At 43.8% G+C, this 23,257-nt stretch overlaps 2 protein-coding genes across 51 annotated transcripts in view; both read left to right on the top strand.

Annotated features, from left to right (window-relative positions):
* The window catches only part of LOC118262110 (collagen alpha-2(IV) chain), a 35,474-nt gene extending 19,959 nt beyond the window's left edge, over positions 1-15,515 (top strand). The window contains exons 3-26 of one of the 50 annotated variants that reach the window (XM_050701233.1): positions 29-245; positions 443-633; positions 727-756; positions 895-1,008; positions 1,132-1,713; positions 2,036-2,074; positions 2,265-2,303; positions 2,830-2,946; positions 3,335-3,916; positions 4,064-4,354; positions 4,563-4,646; positions 5,407-5,715; positions 5,908-6,438; positions 6,475-6,744; positions 7,519-7,851; positions 8,154-8,270; positions 8,869-9,129; positions 9,630-10,268; positions 11,061-11,150; positions 11,331-11,357; positions 11,547-11,888; positions 12,114-12,545; positions 13,406-13,921; positions 14,493-15,515. In XM_050701233.1, the coding sequence (XP_050557190.1) occupies positions 29-245; positions 443-633; positions 727-756; positions 895-1,008; positions 1,132-1,713; positions 2,036-2,074; positions 2,265-2,303; positions 2,830-2,946; positions 3,335-3,916; positions 4,064-4,354; positions 4,563-4,646; positions 5,407-5,715; positions 5,908-6,438; positions 6,475-6,744; positions 7,519-7,851; positions 8,154-8,270; positions 8,869-9,129; positions 9,630-10,268; positions 11,061-11,150; positions 11,331-11,357; positions 11,547-11,888; positions 12,114-12,545; positions 13,406-13,921; positions 14,493-15,142 (6,803 nt within the window). In that variant the 3' untranslated portion in view covers positions 15,143-15,515. The other 49 variants (XM_050701212.1, XM_050701228.1, XM_050701224.1 and 46 more) reach the window with 49 other exon arrangements.
* Positions 15,516-18,933: 3,418 nt separating this feature from the next.
* LOC126911928 (keratin-associated protein 19-2-like) lies at positions 18,934-23,174 on the top strand. The gene is made up of 3 exons (XM_050701202.1): positions 18,934-19,092; positions 22,225-22,375; positions 22,580-23,174. The coding sequence occupies exons 2-3, from the start codon at positions 22,225-22,227 to the stop codon at positions 23,017-23,019; spliced, it is 591 nt and encodes a 196-aa protein (XP_050557159.1). The 5' UTR covers positions 18,934-19,092; the 3' UTR covers positions 23,020-23,174.
* The last annotated feature ends 83 nt before the right edge of the window (positions 23,175-23,257 follow it).

The raw sequence follows: 23,257 nt of genomic DNA, 5'->3' as shown, positions 1-23,257 counted from the left end.
TCTAAACGGGTTTTGATACTTGTTCCAGGTGCATACGGCTTCGGTTATGACGTCGGTCCAAATGGGCAGTTCCATCATGAGAACCGCGGTCCGGATGGCGTCACCTATGGTTGCTATGGTTACTTGGACCCAGATAACTTCCTTCGTGCTACTCACTACGTTGCTGACAGCCACGGATACAGAGTAGTGGAACCAGAGAAACCAGTCGAAGTATTCCCTGACGAGAAATATGAATACGATGAATCGTAAGTTTATTCAGCATACAAACCACTGTTAACAATGTTTTGTACAACTTTACTTATTGTCTTTTCCACTTATTAAAGAGTGCTTTAATAGTGAGGTCACAAATAAACCAGTACTATTAAACTACTTATCCTCTACTTATACTTAGTAAAGTTTAACTGAGACAAATGGGTTACAAAGTTATTTATTTCAATTCCAGCACTGGACAGGCGTTAAACACTCGGCCCGGACAAATCATCCCCTGGGAGAAACTCTTCTTCCCCAAGGGATGCGGTCGTACTCCCGGTGGAGTTCCAGCCAAGCCTTTACCGAAACCTACGCCCAAACCACCTCGTCCCATAGACAGCAGTAGCGAGACCACGAATGTCAAACCTGTACAATCTGGACAAGGTATAAATTAAAGGATTAAGTCTATCAATGATTTTGTACGTTGATTAATTTCCTAAATGTGACAATTAATGTTTTTATTTTTAATATTAACAGGACCCAATGGACCTTACGGCCCTGGATCATGTAAGTAATTTAAATTTCTCGCATTATAACTTTTGTAAACAGTTCGGAAACAGGCGCGTTCAAAACTGTTGCAACGTTTTTATTACCCTCGATTTAATGTTGACGTGTTAAATAGAAATTGTGCTATTTGTTTTCTAGGGCAAGGTCAACCAGGCAAGCCAGGAACTCCCGGCAGGCCCGGTACTCCAGGTACTCCAGGCACCCCAGGAACCCCAGGCTCTCCCGGTTCTCCCGGCACACCAGGTGGACCAGGTAACCACAATATTTCAGCTACCCTTTTTAATTCAGATTTCGTTAGTGCTGCGCTATCAAAGCTGAGTCACCAGTTGAGCGTTTTGTAAGTGTAATAGACTGATTGTATGGTCCTAACTATAGGAGGTCCAGGTGGTCCCGGCGGCCCCGGTGGTCCATCAGGCGGCTACTACCCCGGCTCTAGTGGAACCCCAGGCACCGCTGGATCTCCAGGAACCCCAGGTACACCCGGTAGTCCCGGTACCCCCGGCGGCCCAGGTACTCCTGGGACCTCAGGTTACCCTGGCACAGCTGGTACCCCAGGTACACCTGGATACCCAGGCACAGAAGGAACCCCAGGTACACCTGGTTACCCAGGCACAGCTGGTACCCCAGGCACACCAGGTACACCTGGATATCCAGGTACAGAAGGCACCCCAGGAACACCTGGTTACCCAGGTACGGCAGGTACCCCAGGTACACCTGGTTACCCAGGCACAGAAGGAACTCCTGGCACTCCAGGTACACCTGGTTACCCAGGCACAGCTGGTTACCCAGGCACAGCTGGTACCCCAGGCACACCTGGTTACCCAGGCACAGAAGGAACCCCAGGAACACCAGGCACACCTGGTTACCCAGGCACAGAAGGAACCCCAGGCACACCAGGCACACCTGGATATCCAGGCACAGCAGGCACACCTGGTTACCCAGGATACTATCCCGGCGGTAAGTTATGACTAACATTTCTAACACTAAAGTTTATCGTAGTTTCAAATTGCTAATGTAATAACTGTGATCAAAATTTAAATGAAATGATCCACTAGTTATTTCTTTGAACGAAACATGAGAAATAAAACATAACTGCTTTGCTGCTGTAGTTCATGATACTTTAAATGATAACTAAATCGTGTTTCGTTTAATGAATGACTTGCTTTTTGCGTGTTATGCAATAATACATTTTGCCATGCTGCCTAACAGAAAAAAAATCATGTTCACAATCGACATCATGTGCACCTACTAACGACTACGTGTGTCTAACCACTTGCAGGCTCAGGTGGATATTACCCAGGACAACCAACTGCACCAGGTGAGATAACCACAACTAATATTTAACAGATCAATTGATATTAATAACTATTTTAGAACATCACGATTAAAGCAAATACATACATTTTAAAATTTGACTGGAATCAAGCGCCTGATATAACTTATTAGCAATTTTAACGAAACGCAGCTTGCTTTGTGACTAACCTGTCTATGTGTGCTAACTCTTACAGGCACAGACGGCTATTATCCAGGACAAGGTAGTGGACCAGGTAAGGAATCTACAAATTAATATTTTGTCGTACAGCATGAAAGTTCCGTAGTATGAACCAATTAATTAATCAAAATAGTAGCCGCTCCGTTACGACGATACTGCCAGTTATCATGTTCTTCGATTTTAATAATTGAGTTAAATATATTTTAACTTTTTTAAGTTAGTTGAACGTGAAATATAACAGAAATATTTATTGATTTAGACACCCCTGTACTGATACAGGAGTGTCTTTTTGTGTTTGTGGTTTCGTGGCTGACCACAAATTATTAAACATTTAAATTCATTTATGCAAAAACATACCATGTATAGGTATGCATACATAAGATACATAAGTCCTAACTTAAAGAAATATCAAACTTATCTTTGATTAATTTGATGCTGCTACATGATCAATCAACGCTTTACGTGCCATACTCGATCGTAATGTAACTAACTTTTTTCGTACATACTCGTAACATTAAGAGTTCCTAAATCCAAATGCTTAAATAACCACTAATTTTTAACTAACCTATGTGTCGCTTTAGGAGGACCATTAGGTCCTGATGGTACTTATGGTCCCGATGGTACCTACTACCCGGGCACTCCAGGAACACCAGGCACACCAGGCACACCAGGCAGCCCCGGCGGCCCTGGCGGCCCAGGTAAATAGTTATTTATCATAATATTTCTTCATGATGGAACGAGTTCTCGTTGTCGCCAATCAGATCTCCAAAAACGTACCTAGCTGGTAAGATATTTCCTATACATATAATTAAGGTTTAAAACTATTTAGCAGTTTTTAAATATCTATACTAATAAAAATCAATTGCTGTTAGTCAATCTCGCCAAAACTCAAGAACGGCTGGACCGATTTGGCAAATTTTGGTTTCGAATTATTTGTGTTAGTCCAGGTAAGGTTTAAAAGGTGAGAAAAAGCTGTTTGAGACGGCACGAAGTTTGCCAGGTCAGCTAGTAAAATATAATTCTTTACTGTTTTAACTTACGCATGCATTAAATTTCAATAAATAACTAGTTCAATTTTGTTTACAGGAGGTCCCGGAGGGCCCGGCGGTCCTGGAGGCCCCGGAGGACCTAATGGACCCAATGGCCCATCAAACGGCGGCTACTACCCAGGACAACCCGGCAGACCTGGCACTCCAGGCAGTCCAGGATCACCAGGTACTCCAGGAGGACCAGGAGGTCCAGGTGGACCAGGAGGTCCTGGAGGACCAGGAGGACCAAACGGACCCAATGGCCCTTCAAGCGGCGGATACTACCCAGGACAACCCGGCAGCCCTGGCACTCCAGGAAGCCCAGGATCACCAGGCACTCCAGGAGGACCAGGTGGACCAGGTGGACCAGGAGGTCCAGGAGGACCTGGTGGACCTAATGGACCCAATGGCCCTTCAAGCGGCGGCTACTACCCAGGACAACCCGGCAGCCCTGGCACTCCAGGCAGCCCAGGATCACCAGGCACTCCAGGAGGACCAGGAGGTCCGGGCGGACCAGGTGGCCCAGGAGGTCCCGGAGGGCCTAATGGACCCAATGGCCCTTCAAGCGGTGGCTACTACCCAGGACAACCCGGCAGCCCTGGCACTCCAGGCAGCCCAGGATCACCAGGCACTCCAGGAGGTCCAGGCGGACCAGATGGGCCAGGTGGACCAGGAGGCCCGGGAGGGCCTAATGGACCCAATGGCCCTTCAAGCGGTGGCTACTATCCAGGACAACCCGGCAGCCCTGGCACTCCAGGAAGCCCAGGATCACCAGGCACTCCTGGAGGACCAGGAGGTCCGGGCGGGCCAGGTGGACCTGGAGGTCCCGGAGGGCCTAATGGACCCAATGGCCCTTCAAGCGGCGGATACTACCCAGGACAACCCGGCAGCCCTGGCACTCCAGGCAGCCCAGGATCACCAGGCACTCCAGGAGGTCCAGGAGGACCAGGTGGGCCAGGTGGACCAGGTGGCCCGGGAGGGCCAAACGGACCCAATGGCCCTTCGAACGGCGGATACTACCCAGGACAACCCGGCAGCCCCGGTTCACCAGGAAGCCCAGGATCACCAGGAACACCCGGTAAATTGATTTATTCCACCAAAGAATTCGTTAATCCGTCGTAGACTTTAATAGTTAGATGTTTCCTACACTTATAAAGAATGTTTTAAACGAATGGTCACTGATTTATTTTCAAATTCAGTATTTATTTGCATAAAATGTGTCTCATGTTTCAATATAGACATAGCATTACATTTTAATAAAGACATTGATGTTATTTTTATTTTAGGTGGTCCCGGAGGTCCAGGTGGTCCCGGTGGACCTGGAGGACCCGGTGGTCCCACCGACACAACAACTTATCCAGGACAATCAAGTAAGACATTTATTTAACTGAACTGTCAAATCCGGTTCTCTAGCTCCCTATCCCTTGTTGCTGAGTCATGGTGCCTTAAATCACTGAGACGTTGCGCTGCGCTAGTTCAGCGCTAGGTTTCTCAAATTTGTGAGCGCTCAGCGCTAGCCTCCCTATCCTTCCTATCCTTTGTTGCAGAGACATGCCGCCTTAAATCACTGAGACGCTGCTCCCGTTTAGCGGTACACGCCAGTTCATTTGTATATGGGCAATATCATAATAAAAATATGCTAAACAAATGCAAACCCGAATTTAGCAAAAATGGTGATTAATGCTGAAACCTTCTCCCTGCAGAATAAGGTCTTTAGTCATCAGTGGTTACTTAGGGCCGGCTCTCACTGACGGCGTCGCACGCACTAATTATAGTATTAAAATCCTTTGCCATGACACACCAGTTATTTTGAATCTTATTTCAATGAGTTTAGAAACTATTTTAGTCAAAAATTGAGATACTTCGCCTAGTATCCATGATATCTTTATAATTTATAGACAAGCAATCACGAATATTGTAGCTTCCTATCAGTGAAACTACATTTAAAATTTGTTCATTACTTTGCGAAATTTACCTCCTACATACACACTACAAACAAATGTTATTTCTTATGTTTTAATATTACTATAGACAAACAAATAATACAGTAATGCAGTAGAATAACGACATTTACAAGTTACAAACATGCTATGTTGCCGTACGCTATAACTTAAATTAAATGACTAACAGGTGGCCAACCTAGTCAACCAGGACAGCCGGGATACCCAGGCAAACCAGGACAGCCTGGCTACCCAGGACAACCAGGACAACCAGGGCAACCAGGACAACCCGGACAGCCAGGACAAGGTGGCCAACCTGGTAAACCAGGACAGCCAGGATACCCAGGCCAACCAGGACAGCCAGGATACCCAGGACAACCAGGCCAACCAGGACAACCAGGACAGCCAGGACAAGGTGGTCAACCTGGTAAACCAGGACAGCCAGGATACCCAGGCCAACCAGGACAGCCTGGCTACCCAGGACAACCAGGACAACCAGGTAAATACAAATTATGAATCCAAAGTATATTGCAAAAGTATAAAATCCCTCTCGGCTCAACTTCATGGTAAAGGTGCACCTGCAAGAAAGTAATTTAACATTTTATTGACTTATTAATATTGTAAATTAATTTAACTTTAACTGACACTATCCAGAAAACTTCTATTAATTACGTTTTATTAACTTTAAAAGGACAAGGAGGACAACCTGGTCAACCTGGACAGCCAGGTGGCCCAGGACAGCCAGGATACCCAGGACAACCAGGACAGCCAGGACAAGGTGGCCAACCTGGTAAACCAGGACAGCCAGGATACCCAGGACAACCAGGTCAGCCAGGATACCCAGGACAACCAGGACAACCCGGACAGCCAGGACAAGGTGGCCAACCTGGTAAACCAGGACAGCCAGGATACCCAGGCCAACCAGGACAGCCAGGATACCCAGGACAACCAGGACAACCCGGACAGCCAGGACAAGGTGGCCAACCTGGTAAACCAGGACAGCCAGGATACCCAGGCCAACCAGGACAGCCAGGATACCCAGGACAACCAGGACAACCCGGACAGCCAGGACAAGGTGGCCAACCTGGTAAACCAGGACAGCCAGGATACCCAGGCCAACCAGGACAGCCAGGATACCCAGGACAACCAGGACAACCCGGACAGCCAGGACAAGGTGGCCAACCTGGTAAACCAGGACAGCCAGGATACCCAGGACAACCAGGTCAGCCAGGATACCCAGGACAACCAGGACAGCCAGGATACCCAGGACAACCAGGACAACCCGGACAGCCAGGACAAGGTGGCCAACCTGGTAAACCAGGACAGCCAGGATACCCAGGACAACCAGGACAGCCAGGATACCCAGGACAACCAGGACAACCCGGACAGCCAGGACAAGGTGGCCAACCTGGTAAACCAGGACAGCCAGGATACCCAGGTCAACCAGGACAGCCAGGCTACCCAGGACAACCAGGACAGCCAGGTGGCCCAGGACAGCAAGGACAACCGGGTTATCCAGGACAACCAGGTAAATACAAATTATGAATACAGAATATATAACAAAAGTATAAAATGCCTCCCGGCTCAACTTCAAGGTAAAAACTAAGGCCCACCTGCAAGAAAGTAACATAATTTATCATTTTATGTACACACTTATATAAGATAAAGGACAACAGATAATATAGTTGAATTACAGAGGTACCACATATACCTATTGGAATTCCTTCCTGTAGAACTGAGGCAGGAAAAGTAATCAAGACAGACAGACTTAAAACTTTACAGATTAAAAAAAACACCTGATGCACTTTCATAAACAAACATAGAAGAAATAAATATGATACATATATATAAGAAATCGAATAATATAATTATATAAAAAATATGACTGCCTCGTTGGTCGAGTGGTCGCAAGTGCGACTGCCGAACAAGGGGTCTCGGGTTCGAATCCCGGGTCGGGCAAAGTATTTCTGGGCTTTTTTCGGATTTTCGAAAATTTCTCGGTAGTAGCACGGAGTCTGGAATGGTGTCCAGGATATGGCAATAGGCTCACCCCCAATTACATGGGACTTATGTACACCCACTTTTCACCATTCGTGTTGAATTGTAAAGCAGCATTACATGCCGTAATGTGCACCTCTGCCTACCCCTTCGGGGATAAAAGGCATGACGTTGTGTGTGAGTGTGTGTGTGTGTAAAAAATATACTTAATGTCTTATTGACTCATGAATACTAAAAATTAATATATCCTTTTCTGCCACTTTCCTAAAAACATAAGTTAATTACGTTTTCTTAACTTTACAAGGACAACCAGGGCAAGGAGGACAACCTGGTCAACCTGGACAGCCAGGTGGCCCAGGACAGCCAGGATACCCAGGACAACCAGGTCAGCCCGGAAAACCGGGACAACCTGGGCAGCCAGGTTACCCAGGGCAGCCCGGTCAGCCAGGACAGCCAGGATACCCAGGGCAACCCGGTCAGCCAGGGCAGCCAGGATACCCAGGTCAACCAGGACAACCAGGTCAACCCGGAAAACCGGGACAACCCGGGCAGCCAGGATACCCAGGGCAACCCGGTCAGCCAGGACAGCCAGGACAACCAGGGCAGCCCGGATATCCAGAACAACCAGGACAGCCAGGTAAATTGAAATTATAAGAATATTATGAACATTCTAAGCAAAACTTGCCTTAGGGTTATACATATACATCTAGGACGCACATTTACATACCATCTCTTTATACGTGCTAGTCAAGTGTATACACGCACTATTATACCTGTGTCAGACAACAGAACAGAGCACTCACTTCTGTGATGTCGGATTTGTACTTTGTACCAACACTTGCAAAGATTTTGTTTTCTTTGACACGTTTTTTCTCTTCATAGCTGAAAATTAACGATTCAAAAACACTTTTATTAATTACATATTTTTATATTTATAAGGAGGACCAGGACGTCCTGAAGACCTAACTAAACCAGGTCAGCCAGGATACCCAGGACAGCAAGGACAACCCGGTGGTCCAGGACAGCCAGGACAACCTGGATACCCAGGACAACCAGGTAAGAACTATTATAAATGCTGCTGATTATTGATACCCAAGAGTCGCCTCCAAAAATCTGTTATGGCTGCCACACACGATACAGTATACTTGCGCAAGGCCAGACTTGCGCAAGTATACTGTATCGTGTGGCTGACATTAGGCCAATGATTGAAGCTGTCAAAAATTTAGCGTCCAATAATGTGACATTAGATAATTGGCCATGACGAAAATGCAGAGATCCACACTAGCGCCATCCGGTAAACAAAAATGGTCTGCCCCAGATTTATAATTAACCTTTCTGAATAGAGTAAAGAATACCTAAAAGCTCTCTTACTTTGACCAATTTTGTTAAAGATGCATCTAAGTGAAACATCGTTTAATACTAATCACGCTTTCTTCCCTGAAAGTTCAAAAAAGCAGAAAATATTCGTAATTGCTTTATGTCTGTGTTTTCTTCAACTAGGTTATCCTAGAGTGGTGCTAATGCTAATTCATGCAACGACAAATCGTTCTAATAACACAGATTTAAAAGAGGTTTGCATAACGTAGGAGAAATACTACCAACACTTTGGAAAATGTAAAAGTATATTATTAATTACTGACCATAACTTAATTAGGTAAACCAGGACAACCTGGTCAACCAGGATATCCAGGACAGCCAGGACAGCCCGGATACCCGGGACAACCTGGTCAACCAGGACAGCCAGGTCAACAAGGACAACCAGGACAGCCTGGTAAACCAGGTCAGCCAGGCCAGCCAGGATATCCAGGACAACCTGGCAAACCAGGCGAACCAGGCCAACCAGGATACCCAGGACAACCAGGACAACCTGGCAAACCGGGTCAACCTGGCCAGCCAGGATACCCAGGACAACCAGGTAAAAAAATATGTTCCTTCTTTGTAATACATTTAACATTCGTGGGTGCTTTTGCAAACAAAAATTCACATAAATATATCACCAGACTCAAAGAACAATATGTGGATCACCTAAAGAATAATCTCGTACGGATTGCCCAGCCCCTGTACTAACCGGGGTGTCAAATTGTTTGTTAAGCCTGTGTGTTGTGATTCTTTTACATACGATAGAGATACTATAATCTATGGCACTGAAAGTTTTCACTATAGCATATAAATAAAAATGAACATCAGGTTAATATCTCCTCATGGGTTTATAAGAAGCTGATGTTCTATGATGTCTTATGAATAGGGTAAACCTTGCAATATCTCTCAGTCGTGTAGATTTTTTTTCAATCTATGGGCCATCTGCTACCTTTTACAACGTGGCAATTAAATACATTATAGCAGGCAAATAAGTTGTAAATAAGAAATTTTACCATCGGTAAGAAAAATAAACAACAGATATATTTTTCATACTAGGTGAACCAGGCCAACCTGGTCAACCCGGACAGCCAGGACAACCAGGATACCCAGGACAGCCAGGACAACCCGGTGGTCCAGGTCAGCCAGGCCAACCAGGATACCCAGGACAGCCAGGTCAAGCAGGACAACCAGGTCAACCAGGATACCCCGGACAGCCCGGACAGCCAGGATACCCAGGACAGCAAGGACAACCTGGTGGCCCAGGACAGCCAGGGCAACCAGGTACACCAGGCCAGCCCGGCCAACCAGGATACCCAGGCCAACCAGGTCAACCAGGAGAACCTGGCAAACCAGGACAACCTGGCCAGCCAGGACAACCAGGATACCCAGGACAGCCCGGACAGCCAGGTTACCCTGGACAGCAAGGACAACCTGGTGGTCCAGGACAGCCAGGACAACCAGGATACCCAGGACAACCCGGACAACCAGGTCAACCAGGCCAGCCCGGCCAACCAGGATACCCAGGCCAACCAGGACAACCAGGAGAACCTGGCAAACCAGGACAACCTGGCCAGCCAGGACAACCAGGATACCCAGGACAGCCCGGACAGCCAGGTTACCCTGGACAGCAAGGACAACCTGGTGGTCCAGGACAGCCAGGACAACCAGGATACCCAGGACAACCCGGACAACCAGGTCAACCAGGCCAGCCCGGCCAACCAGGATACCCAGGCCAACCAGGTCAACCAGGATACCCAGGGCAACAAGGACAACCCGGTGGTCCAGGACAGCCAGGACAACCAGGATACCCAGGACAACCCGGACAACCAGGTCAACCAGGCCAGCCCGGCCAACCAGGATACCCAGGCCAACCAGGTCAACCAGGATACCCAGGGCAACAAGGACAACCCGGTGGTCCAGGACAACCCGGACAACCAGGTACACCAGGCCAGCCCGGCCAACCAGGATACCCAGGGCAGCCAGGTCAACCAGGAGAACCTGGTAAACCAGGACAACCCGGACAACCAGGTCAACCAGGATACCCCGGACAGCCCGGACAGCCAGGATACCCAGGACAGCAAGGACAACCCGGTGGTCCAGGACAACCCGGACAACCAGGTAAACCAGGACAACCCGGACAACCAGGTCAACCAGGATACCCCGGACAGCCCGGACAGCCAGGATACCCAGGACAGCAAGGACAACCCGGTGGTCCAGGACAGCCAGGGCAACCAGGAAAACCAGGCCAACCAGGTCAACCAGGAGAACCTGGCAAACCAGGCCAGCCCGGCCAACCAGGATACCCAGGACAACCTGGACAGCCAGGATACCCAGGACAGCAAGGACAACCCGGTGGTCCAGGCCAGCCCGGCCAACCAGGATACCCAGGCCAACCAGGTCAACCAGGTTACCCAGGGCAACAAGGACAACCCGGTGGTCCAGGACAACCCGGACAACCAGGTACACCAGGCCAGCCCGGACAACCAGGTCAACCAGGATACCCCGGACAGCCCGGACAGCCAGGATACCCAGGACAGCAAGGACAACCCGGTGGTCCAGGACAGCCAGGGCAACCAGGTAAACCAGGCCAACCAGGTCAACCAGGATACCCAGGCCAACCAGGTCAACCAGGGGAACCTGGCAAACCAGGACAGCCTGGACAGCCAGGACAACCAGGATACCCAGGACAGCCCGGACAGCCAGGATACCCAGGACAGCAAGGACAACCCGGTGGTCCAGGACAACCCGGACAACCAGGTAAACCAGGACAACCCGGACAACCAGGTCAACCAGGATACCCCGGACAGCCCGGACAGCCAGGATACCCAGGACAGCAAGGACAGCCCGGTGGTCCAGGACAGCCAGGACAACCAGGTAAACCAGGCCAACCAGGTCAACCAGGATACCCAGGCCAACCAGGTCAACCAGGGGAACCTGGCAAACCAGGACAGCCTGGCCAGCCAGGACAACCAGGATACCCAGGACAGCCCGGACAGCCAGGATACCCAGGGCAGCAAGGACAACCCGGTGGTCCAGGACAACCCGGACAACCAGGTAAACCAGGACAGCCCGGACAGCCAGGATACCCAGGACAGCAAGGACAACCTGGTGGCCCAGGACAGCCAGGGCAACCAGGTACACCAGGCCAGCCCGGCCAACCTGGACACCCAGGGCAGCCAGGTCAACCAGGAGAGCCTGGCAAACCAGGACAGCCTGGCCAACCAGGACAACCAGGATACCCAGGACAACCCGGACAACCAGGATACCCAGGACAGCAAGGACAACCTGGTGGTCCAGGACAGCCAGGGCAACCAGGTACACCAGGCCAGCCCGGCCAACCTGGACACCCAGGGCAGCCAGGTCAACCAGGAGAGCCTGGCAAACCAGGACAGCCTGGCCAACCAGGACAACCAGGATACCCAGGACAACCCGGACAACCGGGATACCCAGGACAGCAAGGACAACCTGGTGGCCCAGGACAGCCAGGGCAACCAGGTACACCAGGCCAGCCCGGCCAACCTGGACACCCAGGGCAGCCAGGTCAACCAGGAGAGCCTGGCAAACCAGGACAGCCTGGCCAACCAGGACAACCAGGATACCCAGGACAACCCGGACAACCGGGATACCCAGGACAGCAAGGACAACCCGGTGGTCCAGGACAGCCAGGGCAACCAGGTACACCAGGCCAGCCCGGCCAACCAGGATACCCAGGGCAGCCAGGTCAACCAGGAGAACCTGGTAAACCAGGACAGCCTGGCCAACCAGGACAACCAGGATACCCAGGACAACCCGGACAACCAGGATACCCAGGACAGCAAGGACAACCCGGTGGTCCAGGACAGCCAGGGCAACCAGGATACCCAGGCCAACCAGGTCAACCAGGAGAACCTGGCAAACCAGGACAGCCTGGCCAGCCAGGACAACCAGGATACCCAGGACAGCCCGGACAACCAGGACAACCAGGGCAATCAGGTAAGAATTAACACAACTTTCTTATAACTAAACTATCTCACGTGGTTGTAGTTTCATGAAACCGCAATTACCGTACTCTCCACAAAGTCGTCTTACAATAGTAGCCAATTAAGCATGTATTCAATTCAATAGTCAAAATTTTTTTGTGGTATGAGCTGGTATACGGACTGACAGATTGACACACTTGATGGTAAGCGAACACCGCTGCCCATAGACACCCGAAACACAAAGAGGTGTTACCAGTGGTTGCTGGCCTTTTGGGGGTTAGGAATTTAAGGGTTTTTGGGGAATCGGGGATAGAGAAGGACGAAAATTGGGCCTCACTCACACGTTTAAAAATCGGACGTCCACCTCCTCTTTTTGAAGTCGGTTAACATACCTGCTCCAAAGTCTAATAAACACTTTTCTAAAAACCTAATCTAGCTAATCGTCGGAAGTACTGGTCCGATTTGAATAATTATTTTTGGGTTTGATAGTGAATTTATTCGAGGAACTCTATAAAATATCACGCCATGAACCATGGGACCCGAGCAGTGGGGTGATAAATTTATAAATACGAAAGGAACTTGCGTCTCTGACTCTTCTTTATGCCTTAACCAAAGTACTGATTTGAAGAATTCCTTGTGTTGAATAGTCCATACATCAAAGAACCTTCTTTGAGGTTGTAGATACCTACCTACAGGAATACATAGGTTGAAGGTGCAATGATAAGATTTTGGCCATCTCCTATATCGTAGCTAGTGATACTAATAACATTTAAGTGATTATAAACGTAAAGGTAGAGTTACCAACAACCCTAACCCCTCCCTATATAGCTACCGGAGTGTTGAAAATCTTATTAATATTAATAATATTTCTAGGTGGCCCCGGACAACCAGGACAACCTGGATATCCAGGACAACCAGGACAGCCTGGAGGGCCTGGACAACCTGGACAACCGGGTTACCCAGGACAGCCCGGACAGCCGGGATACCCAGGACAGCCAGGTCAGCCAGGTCAACCTGGACACCCAGGGCAGCCGGGATACCCAGGACAACCAGGACAACCAGGACAGCCCGGATACCCAGGACAACCAGGACAGCCCGGATACCCAGGTCAGCCAGGACAACCAGGACAACCAGGACAGCCGGGATACCCAGGACAACCAGGACAACCAGGACAGCCGGGATACCCAGGACAACCAGGACAGCCGGGATACCCAGGTCAGCCAGGACAACCAGGACAACCAGGACAGCCGGGATACCCAGGTCAGCCAGGACAACCAGGACAACCAGGACAGCCGGGATACCCAGGACAGCCAGGACAACCAGGCTACCCCGGACAGCCAGGACAACCAGGACAGCCGGGATACCCAGGTCAACCAGGACAATACCCAGGTACATTTGAGTTATTCAATGACAATATTAGATACATAAACTCCAAAGATTAGGGGTTTAATTCGTGATTCATAACAAATATCATAAGTACTTAAGAGTGGTCTAGTAGTCGGTTCGAACTTGCTTATCGATGTGGCAAATATGAATGCTGTTCCGCCCTACAAGTGTTCAAGTGAGACATACTCATTAAATAACAGTAAGATCTTTTTCGACAACAACAGAATATAATAATATGACCGCGATAGTAAAACGGCCGCGCTTCAATTCACTACAAATAAAGTAATTAAACTCATTACTAATCTAATCGATCTTTTTAGTTTTGGAGATTTTGTGGTTGTTTTGTTATTAATTTGCACCCATAGTTGCGCTAAAATTATCAAAAAAACTAAAACTTCGACGGTTTATAACTTATTAGTGCTTTATTATTTTAACAATAAAACCGACAAAGTTAATGATGAGAATAATATCATGTTTAATTTTGGATGTACGATGCCAAACAGTAGGGACAGGGAAAAAGAATGACTAGAGCTACCTTAAAGAATAAATGGCTAATGTATTGTATGTTTTCCAGATTCTGAAACGGCACCGTCTGGCACCGGAGTACAACCACCTGCCACTGTACCATCACATCAAATGCCACCATTCCCTATCTACGTCATTCCGTACCCGCTGCCTATCGTCCCTAGTCCAGCGTCTTGCCCGTGCTATTTACTTAAACCAGGACAGAATGAAACGAACGTACAAGCACAAGGACCTCAAGCAACGGCTCCGCCCCACTATCAGAACCAGCCGCAGTACCCACCATACGGCATCATTGGATTCGTCCCCGTAGTATTCGTACCATACTGCCCAGGAAACGCTTCCAACATGAATAGCGCTCAGCAGAATTTCCCTAACGCTGTCCCTGTTCAATACAGCTGCAATCAATGTCAAGCTAGCAGTGATATCTATCGATACTTAGGCAGACTTAATGGAGGACGCAGCACTGGTTTCAAGGATCTCAAGGATCTTAAAGATCTCAAAGAAATTAAATCTCTAACTGAATTAGATGACCTCCTAAAAAATCAAATCAAACCATTAGAGAAGAGTATGCACACTATCGCCGCTAATCCGAGGGTTCTCGCCGAAACGAACGACAAAAATGAAAAGAAAGAGAAAATTGAAACAAAGACTCCTAGAAGAAGAACTAGAACCGGCAGAACTAGGGTGTCTAAGAACTAAATAGGTATATGTATAATTATGTATACCAAGAATCTTCATAACCTCTTTTTGGTATACGATAAAAGATAATTTTGAGACTGTCCGATTTTTTAAATTCTTGGACGATCTCAAAATTGTATAAAATGACGTAAAGCACAATATTTATTACCCGCAAATAAATACGTCATTCATAGGTTAAAGAAAATTGTACTATAAATATATAAGTATTCAATGTTTTTTTTATTATTTCATGATACGCTTCTGTATGTAATATTTACAAATAAAAATATTCAGTTCGATGTTGCCATTTATATTGTTATCTGAATTTCGTAATAAGAAAGCGTCATCATTTAATTTTGTCAAGAAATAATAAATTATATTTTCAAATAATTAAGTACATGTTGTTTTGTTTTCAAAATCCCAAAAACATTATTTAATAAAATCCCCGTTCTCAGATTTGTTATACTCGTACATTACAGTTCAATGAACAATGTCGATGGATTATAATAGCTTTAGAATATATTGCCGAATAAAACCATTTAGTTGGATGCAAAACTCGCTTATCGCATGTGCAAATACGTATGATAAGTAGTAACCAACGTATCTTGCATTGTATACCACAACAGCCGTGACTCCAATGCATCGTCACGGGTCACTGCGAGGCTCTAAACATTATCCCACAGCTCACAGGGCTCCCATACAACACGGATAATCATAAATCACTAATATGGACAACTTGGTAAATTAAAACATAATTATATTTCAATGGAAGATTCTCATTTCACTTGCTATTCTGTCATAGTTATCAACTGATGCAAAATTGAGTACTAAACTGACCGACCTACCTGAAGTACCTTCCTAATTTTTACCACTAAGTTTTTGATATTTTGGTTACTTAAAACTTCCCTTGGAAGACGTTTTGTTGACATAAAATTATCTTATTTTTTAAGGCATTGTCATTACAATATTATGTGAGTCATGGCCTTGTCAAAGACCACCATAAATCGTCGGTCATACTGTTTTCGACTTTATATTCACATAGCTGCCATAATTGTCACACAAATTGTACAAAAAACAACAATTTTGAGGAATTCACAACAAGATTATAATGGCTTTTGTAGGTAGTTTAATATTAACATTTTTGAGTTACACAAGCATATTAGACGGAAGTATTACTGAAATAATAGTCATTAGACTTTTAACCGACATTAAAGTCCAGTATAACTACATACTTCTAAAAACAAATTGTTACACTGTACCTACGAACATACCGATGTCCGTACAATAGCCTTTTAGTAGTGACCTAACTTTTATAACCGGTGTCAAATATTAATTTGTTAATGTGAATTTATTACTTAGTAATATAAAAGTACCTAAATGAATATCTATTAACCCTTCGTGTGCCGGTACGCAGATCCACGCGAGACACGATTTGTTTTCTATTGTTGTCTTATAGGTAAAAGTCTTCGTCTTAAAGGTAGCATACTAGATTATTAAAACAGCTCAATATTCTTTAATAATGTCTCCCACGGGACGTCCGAGAAGTAGATATGTGGATTTGACAACAACGTAACGCAAAATAACCCCAAATAAAATAATATTTTTGTAATATGAAAGTGTCTACCGCTGTCTTATAAAGACATATAAATTACTGAGTCAATATTTTTATTTAACTTTTTTGTTTGTTAAATGGTGCTTTGCAAACCCGGGTATGAGAATCACACAAATCCGCGAAGGCCCATACCAAAAACTAAACTGCAACGCCTCGTACCGCATCTGGTCGCGCGACCACTGTATCAACTGTGTTATTAAAATTCTAGTGTTGACACACAACTTATAACAACAATAATTATAGTGTCCGATCTACTCATTAAATCATTCACCTACTAGATTCTAGTCTCCTCTATTTATATACTTAGGTACCTAATCTGACTAAGAACTAAAGACGTATGACTAATCTACCGTTTCGCCATAGAAGACTTAAACTTAATGTCGCACAAGAAAACGGTTTTTCCGCTTTAAGCACAATGGTATTTAAGTAAATCATTGGGTAATCCTATTAGGGAAGTGCGGGTACGCCCGACTTTGTAATTTCAACATTGAACATTTTAATGTTTCACGGCGTCTAAAGTAAATACACTTGTACATTAACAAATCGACTTTGTGCCGTTGGCATTAAGGTAGAGTTTCGTGTTCTGGCTGTGTAACCAGGGAGGTGTAAACAATAGACACATGACAATTGTACTTAGATCATGACAAGTGGTAAAAAAAGTTGTGTGATCAACGGAGGGGACAGGGATGAGTGTAACCTTGGCTGACGACCTCCAACCAAACCAGTCAAGCGTGAGAGTGCTACATCTCATTCCTACCTACACATTTCACCATTTCAACTATATCTATAACTGTTATTGTTACTTTTACATGAAATGAATCTTGGTGTTGACTTAAGACTGCCCGTCAAGACCTGAGATTTCAGGTTCATTTTCGTGTAGACAAGAATAAAAATTATAGCAGAACATTCAAGATATTATGTTTAAGCAGCTCATCAAGTTTTATGAATAGAGTACCTATTGAAAATAGTTATTTAATCAAGTACTCCCGAAATGTACTTTAACGTTATGAAAAAACTGAATGAATGTGTCTATAGTATGGCATTTGGTCATTCATTCAAGTTGCAAGTTAGAATAACATTTAGTGGCTCTTTTTGTAACGGATTTATCCATTATTCAGTATGTATTGAATGAGATTATAAATACATTCATGTACGCTGAGGTTGTGGGCACTGGATTCATTTTTTTATCGATAATGGTGCAATGCCTTACATATACACAAAAATAATCAATATAGTATAACCACTCTTGTGGAATACATTGATCCTATTTTGGGTATAATTTCAAGTCATTCAGAAAATCTCTTTCATATTTTACAGCTCCCATTTAGAATGGTTAACTTAGGTAGTAAAATGAGGGTCTAATTCATACTGTGGTCAACCAAGCCATTGCTATTCAATGAGACACTACTGCCCAGAGTTTGCGGTAGACCGATATTACCATACTAACAAATTACTAAATACCGTTTAATTATTTCCTGAAAATCCAAAAAGAAATACTGTTAATTCCAAACAGAAAGACAAAAAAAAATATCCACAAACTTGACAATGTAAATATTAATAAAGCACCATTGTCCATTTAAAAATATGATGCGAATGCCTTCAGGGTTAGTCGTTGCTTCCGTATATTGTAGTGTATGCACTTTGGGACCATAACACACCTCTTGGGAGAATAGAGCTACCATTATGTATAGTGATAATGATTGTATTACGTATACGTGCGTATGCGTCATAGTGTTGAGTCTTGACAGAAGGACGAGCTGCCTACAAACGGACTCATTACCTCCCCGGTGACCATTATCAATTACAAGACAAAAACTCCCACGGTTTATAAAGGTTGGAACGAATACGGTTCCCAACTATACTGTTAAAAACAGTATTATACTGTTTTTCACTAAATTATACTTTTTACTGTTGAACAATAATAAAGTATACAAAATACTGTTTTCAAAATGCTTAACACTACACAGTGTTAAAAATGTTAGACGCTCACACATATTTTTTTTAATTTAGTCAGGGGGCGCTCAGTGCAGCGCAAATCTCAATAATGGAGTTTCAGAACGAATCTGTCAATGTCAAATATTCAAGTTTAATTAAAGTGATTACGTGATTTTGTTGTGTAGTATTGTTAAAAATGATTCTAAATTGATAAGTTGTGCGACACTAAAAAGTATGTGTTAATTTTTCTAAAATACTGAAGACCTAAATATACTTTATTTCTTGTAAAAAAGTTGGCAACCCTACGTACGAACACGTACGCAGAGCGCATCTCTACTTACGAGGAGTACCTGTGTCGTGATTTACTATACACTGCTCGTGAAATTCTAATTGGTACTGTTTGTTTTTGAAAAATATTTTAACGGTAAGTAGACTTTTTTTATTATTTTTAAATATAACCGTGGGTCTAGTATTAAGTGGGTACTGTAAGTGCAACTAGAGCTACTATTTCGGTGAACAACAAAGACGATTTGTTAGTAAATTATTTCTTTAGTATATCTAAATTAAATAATAACCAATTTAATTACTAACTGAAAAGTTCCTAGTTGGTACTTCTTTACAAATCAAATATCTAAAACTATTAGCAACTCTGGTGGATCCTATTGGTCATAGCGTGATGTTGTATAGCTAATTTTTTTAACGTATAGTAAACGATATTAATATTTAACACAACGCCTATGTCTTGAGTCCCTACCCTCTTTCTTGTGTCTTGCTTGACCCATTGATTATTTAAAACCTAAATAATGTTCAGTATGAAATTGTAGTTAGGAAATTTTGTACCCTTAAATTTTTATCGAGTACAAACTCAAAACCTACCGAGAAGTAACGTTATTTTCTTTAATCTCCAAAATTTGTTACATTTTTACAATTACTATTGTTCCAAGTCTAAATTCAATTCGGTGAAGTGGTTATTTAGTGGTATGTAACTAATCATAAATGTAGACTGTGTAATAGAATAGTTAATAACTTTACTATGTTTGGGCTTGTAGTCGCTCTAGGTACCTTCTACTAATACCATTAGTAGTACCATAGCACATGCTTTACGATTAACATATTTAAAAGCAAAAGTTAACGACATCAGACGTAGTTCATCTAGAATCTTCGGAACTACTGGTCCGATTTGAATAATTATTTTTGTGTGTTGGTAGTAGTCTAGTAGTAAAGAGGCATTTATCGAGGAAGACTCTAGGCTATAAAACACCACGCTACGACCAATAGGAGCCGAGCAGTGGGTGAAAAATATAAATACGAAAGTAACTCACGTCTCTGTCTCTTCTTTAGGCCTAAACGACTGTACCGATTTGGATATCTTTTTGTGTTGGGTAGTCCATTTATTGAGGAAGGATTATATAAAATCACGCTACAATCAATAGGCGCCGAGCAGAGCGTATGAAACCGCGCGGCAGTAGTTAGTAGTTTATTGCAAACATCACGCTTTTTATTCCTGGAATGGGTAACCAGTATATAAGTACTTTTCTGTCAGATAAGTGTTTTATGATTCCCACGTAATAAAGGTCCAGCCTATTGCCGCACAACCTATTTATGACAAAGTGCTAAGGATTTGGAATTTTCTAAATTCTAGACTGCTCAGTTGGTGTGGTGCGGTGGCTGCCGTGCCGTGTGCGGGTTAAATTCCCGCACGGAACAACTCTCAGTGTGATCTACAAATTGTTGTCCCGGGTCTAAGTTTCATGTATATGTGTGTTTTTATGTTTGTAAACGCACCCATGATAGGCGAAAATCCTAGTGTCGCCTCGGGCTTATGAGCTCTCGGCTCTGGCCAACGCGACAGGTAAAGATCCGAAGAATTTATGAATGGCAGTTAATTATAGGTTACATCAGATTTATCGAAAGGATTTGTCTATCAATTTATGAAGAGTAGAAATCTAAGCACCTATCTCTGCTGATTACAATTTCATTTTCAATCCAGTGAAAGTTTGCAGTGTAGTCTTTTTTTTGTTGTTGATCAGTTCACTTTTACTTCGATTCATTATGCAATTTATATCTTAGGAATTAGATATCTAGTCATACCTATAACATAATATGAATTCAATCATTATCGATTGCAAATTTTAATGTAACCGCATTGTTACGGATTTTTTGTCGCTATTTTAACTTTAGGAAGAGTAATACCTATTCTAATCTAGAATAGGATAGATGACTAATTTTTATTTTAATGCCCGTCTTGTAGATTAGTTTAACATATTAGACACTCCTAAACTTTGATATTTAATATTTTTTTCTTACATGATAAATAAAAAAATACGTGTCTAATATTTTTATTACCTAACTGACAGACTAAATAGATTTTTAATTTTCATACCCCGTCATCATCCCTATCGTCAAGGAAGTGTTACAATTTGAATTGTTTTTATAGTAATAGGTTATAGTGAGATTTATAGTACCTATAAGAAGAAATATGTCTAATTTGTACCAACCTAGTGTAAGATGTCGATGGATGATAAATTAAGGCGACACCGCCTTAATTTCTTCACCGCCTTAATTTCTTGGCCATTATCTAGTGTCGTATTAGCTGTTTTAGTTCGAATAACCGACGATTCATTAGCCGGCCATTGCGCTACGGCTGTTATTCTTATTTATTTGTATAAAACGGTTAGACAGGACAATCATAGAAATAACATCTACTTAAATCATTTAGTGCTGTTGTAGGTACGTAATACTTCGTAACCGAACTTGAACCTTGTCAATGAATAACTGAGTAGGTTATCTGAATATCTTGAACCTACCTTTTAAACGTTGTGTGGGAATAACATCTAAGTAGTTACCTATAGGTCTAACAACGTGGTCATTATTGTTTCGAGGGTCAAAGGTGTTTGCATATAAATAATAACTTCACATGCAGCTAATTAAAAAACAACGGAACTAAGGAAAAACGGAACTATTACCGACATTAGATAATAGGTTCTACGTTAAAGGTGTCTAATTATCGCAGTTTTGAAGGTTTCATATAGGTAACTTAATAACAGAGATTTTAGGCGAGTTCCTTAAAAAATATCACATTAAATGTATTACTGTGTGACTGTAGCGACAGGAAGTTGAGTGACACGCTGCTCGAACACGAGGTTCCGGGTTCGTAAAACAAATGACAAGCTAATTCCAAAATTCATCGCGCTTCTTAAACTGACAAGAACCTTTGAAAAAAAAAATTAAGTAAACGGATAAACCGAAACTTAGCATAGTATTGTTACAAAGTATAGGACCGAAACGGTTCATTTGTTTAAAGTTGATACTTACTTTGTATTTGATCGAACATAGGTAGGTACCACGATTAATACAGGCGTGTAGCCTGTATTAAGTACCAGACATAAATACAATATTAAGTAAACTACCAGAGACTCGAATTGCGAACGGCTCATTTGGCAATACACTCACTCTAATATCATAGTATGTTTAAATTAGGTATAGATTAGGTATAGGTATAGATTATGTTAGATACTTACCTAAGTACTTACCTGTTTTCGTTTTCTTACTTCAGATGATACCACCGGTGATTCTCCTGTTAGCTGGGCTGGTGTTATTTGAGCATACGTGTGCAGCACCTGCCAACGATGTATCAGGTTCAGTAAAGTCAGCTTCGGACTCACAAGGTCTTAACGATGATCTGAAAACAGCTGCTAGCAGTGGTTGTAAGTATACAATTACACGTCATTTAAGTTAAAAATAATGGTAGGTACCTAGTTAGTGCCTGCTATTCCCAATTATGAAGAATAGTCTCTTCAAAATGTTAGTGTTGATTTTATTTTACAGATTTAGATGAAAATTATTATTGAGTAGTTACAGATGTTTAAAAATTAGCAACCAACCTATAAATCGTCTTACCTTTGTTTCAGACGCAGGAGACCGTTATGCAGATTGGGGTCGCTATCCTAGTGCTCAAGGAGTCACGGGATATGGTACTGTTGACAGTAGATACAATTATGGTGGATTCGGCGGATACGATAGTCCTTATGGATACAATGGTTATGACTCAGAGTACCCAAGATATGGTGGCGGCTATGGAGGCAATTACTATGGGAACTCAGGTTACGGCGGTTATGGGGCTGCCGGCTACGGCGGCTATAAGGGAGGATACGGCGCAGGATATGGCGGCTACGGTGGTTATTCCGGCAACGGTGGATTGAACTCATACTACGGCTACAACAACCCGTCCTACCAAGGAGCTAATCACTTGGGCTATGGGTACTACCGACGACCCGGTTATGGCAACATCTACAACAGTGGAATCACCCCTAGTTTAGTGACCGGGTATAGGGGTTATTCGAGAAAATAAATAGCACCTTAAGTACTTATGTATAAGACAAGCAACTATTTATTCTCAGTATAAGTTACCAAAGTACATCCAAAGTTATGTTAAGCAAATCATCAGTCTCATTACGAAGTGTACCTAAAATCAACATCCCCTAATAAATTGTGTACTTTAACATGCATTGAAGTTTCTTTTAGACTTATGAGTTCAACGATTTTACACTGTTTTGTATGTTTTGTTAAAACCAAAAGTATGATGAATT

The sequence above is a fragment of the Spodoptera frugiperda genome, chromosome 20, assembly GCF_023101765.2.
Source record: "Spodoptera frugiperda isolate SF20-4 chromosome 20, AGI-APGP_CSIRO_Sfru_2.0, whole genome shotgun sequence".
Classification (NCBI taxonomy): domain Eukaryota; kingdom Metazoa; phylum Arthropoda; class Insecta; order Lepidoptera; family Noctuidae; genus Spodoptera; species Spodoptera frugiperda.
The sequence above is the reverse complement of the archived record's forward strand: the minus strand, read 5'-3'. Positions and strand labels throughout refer to the sequence as shown.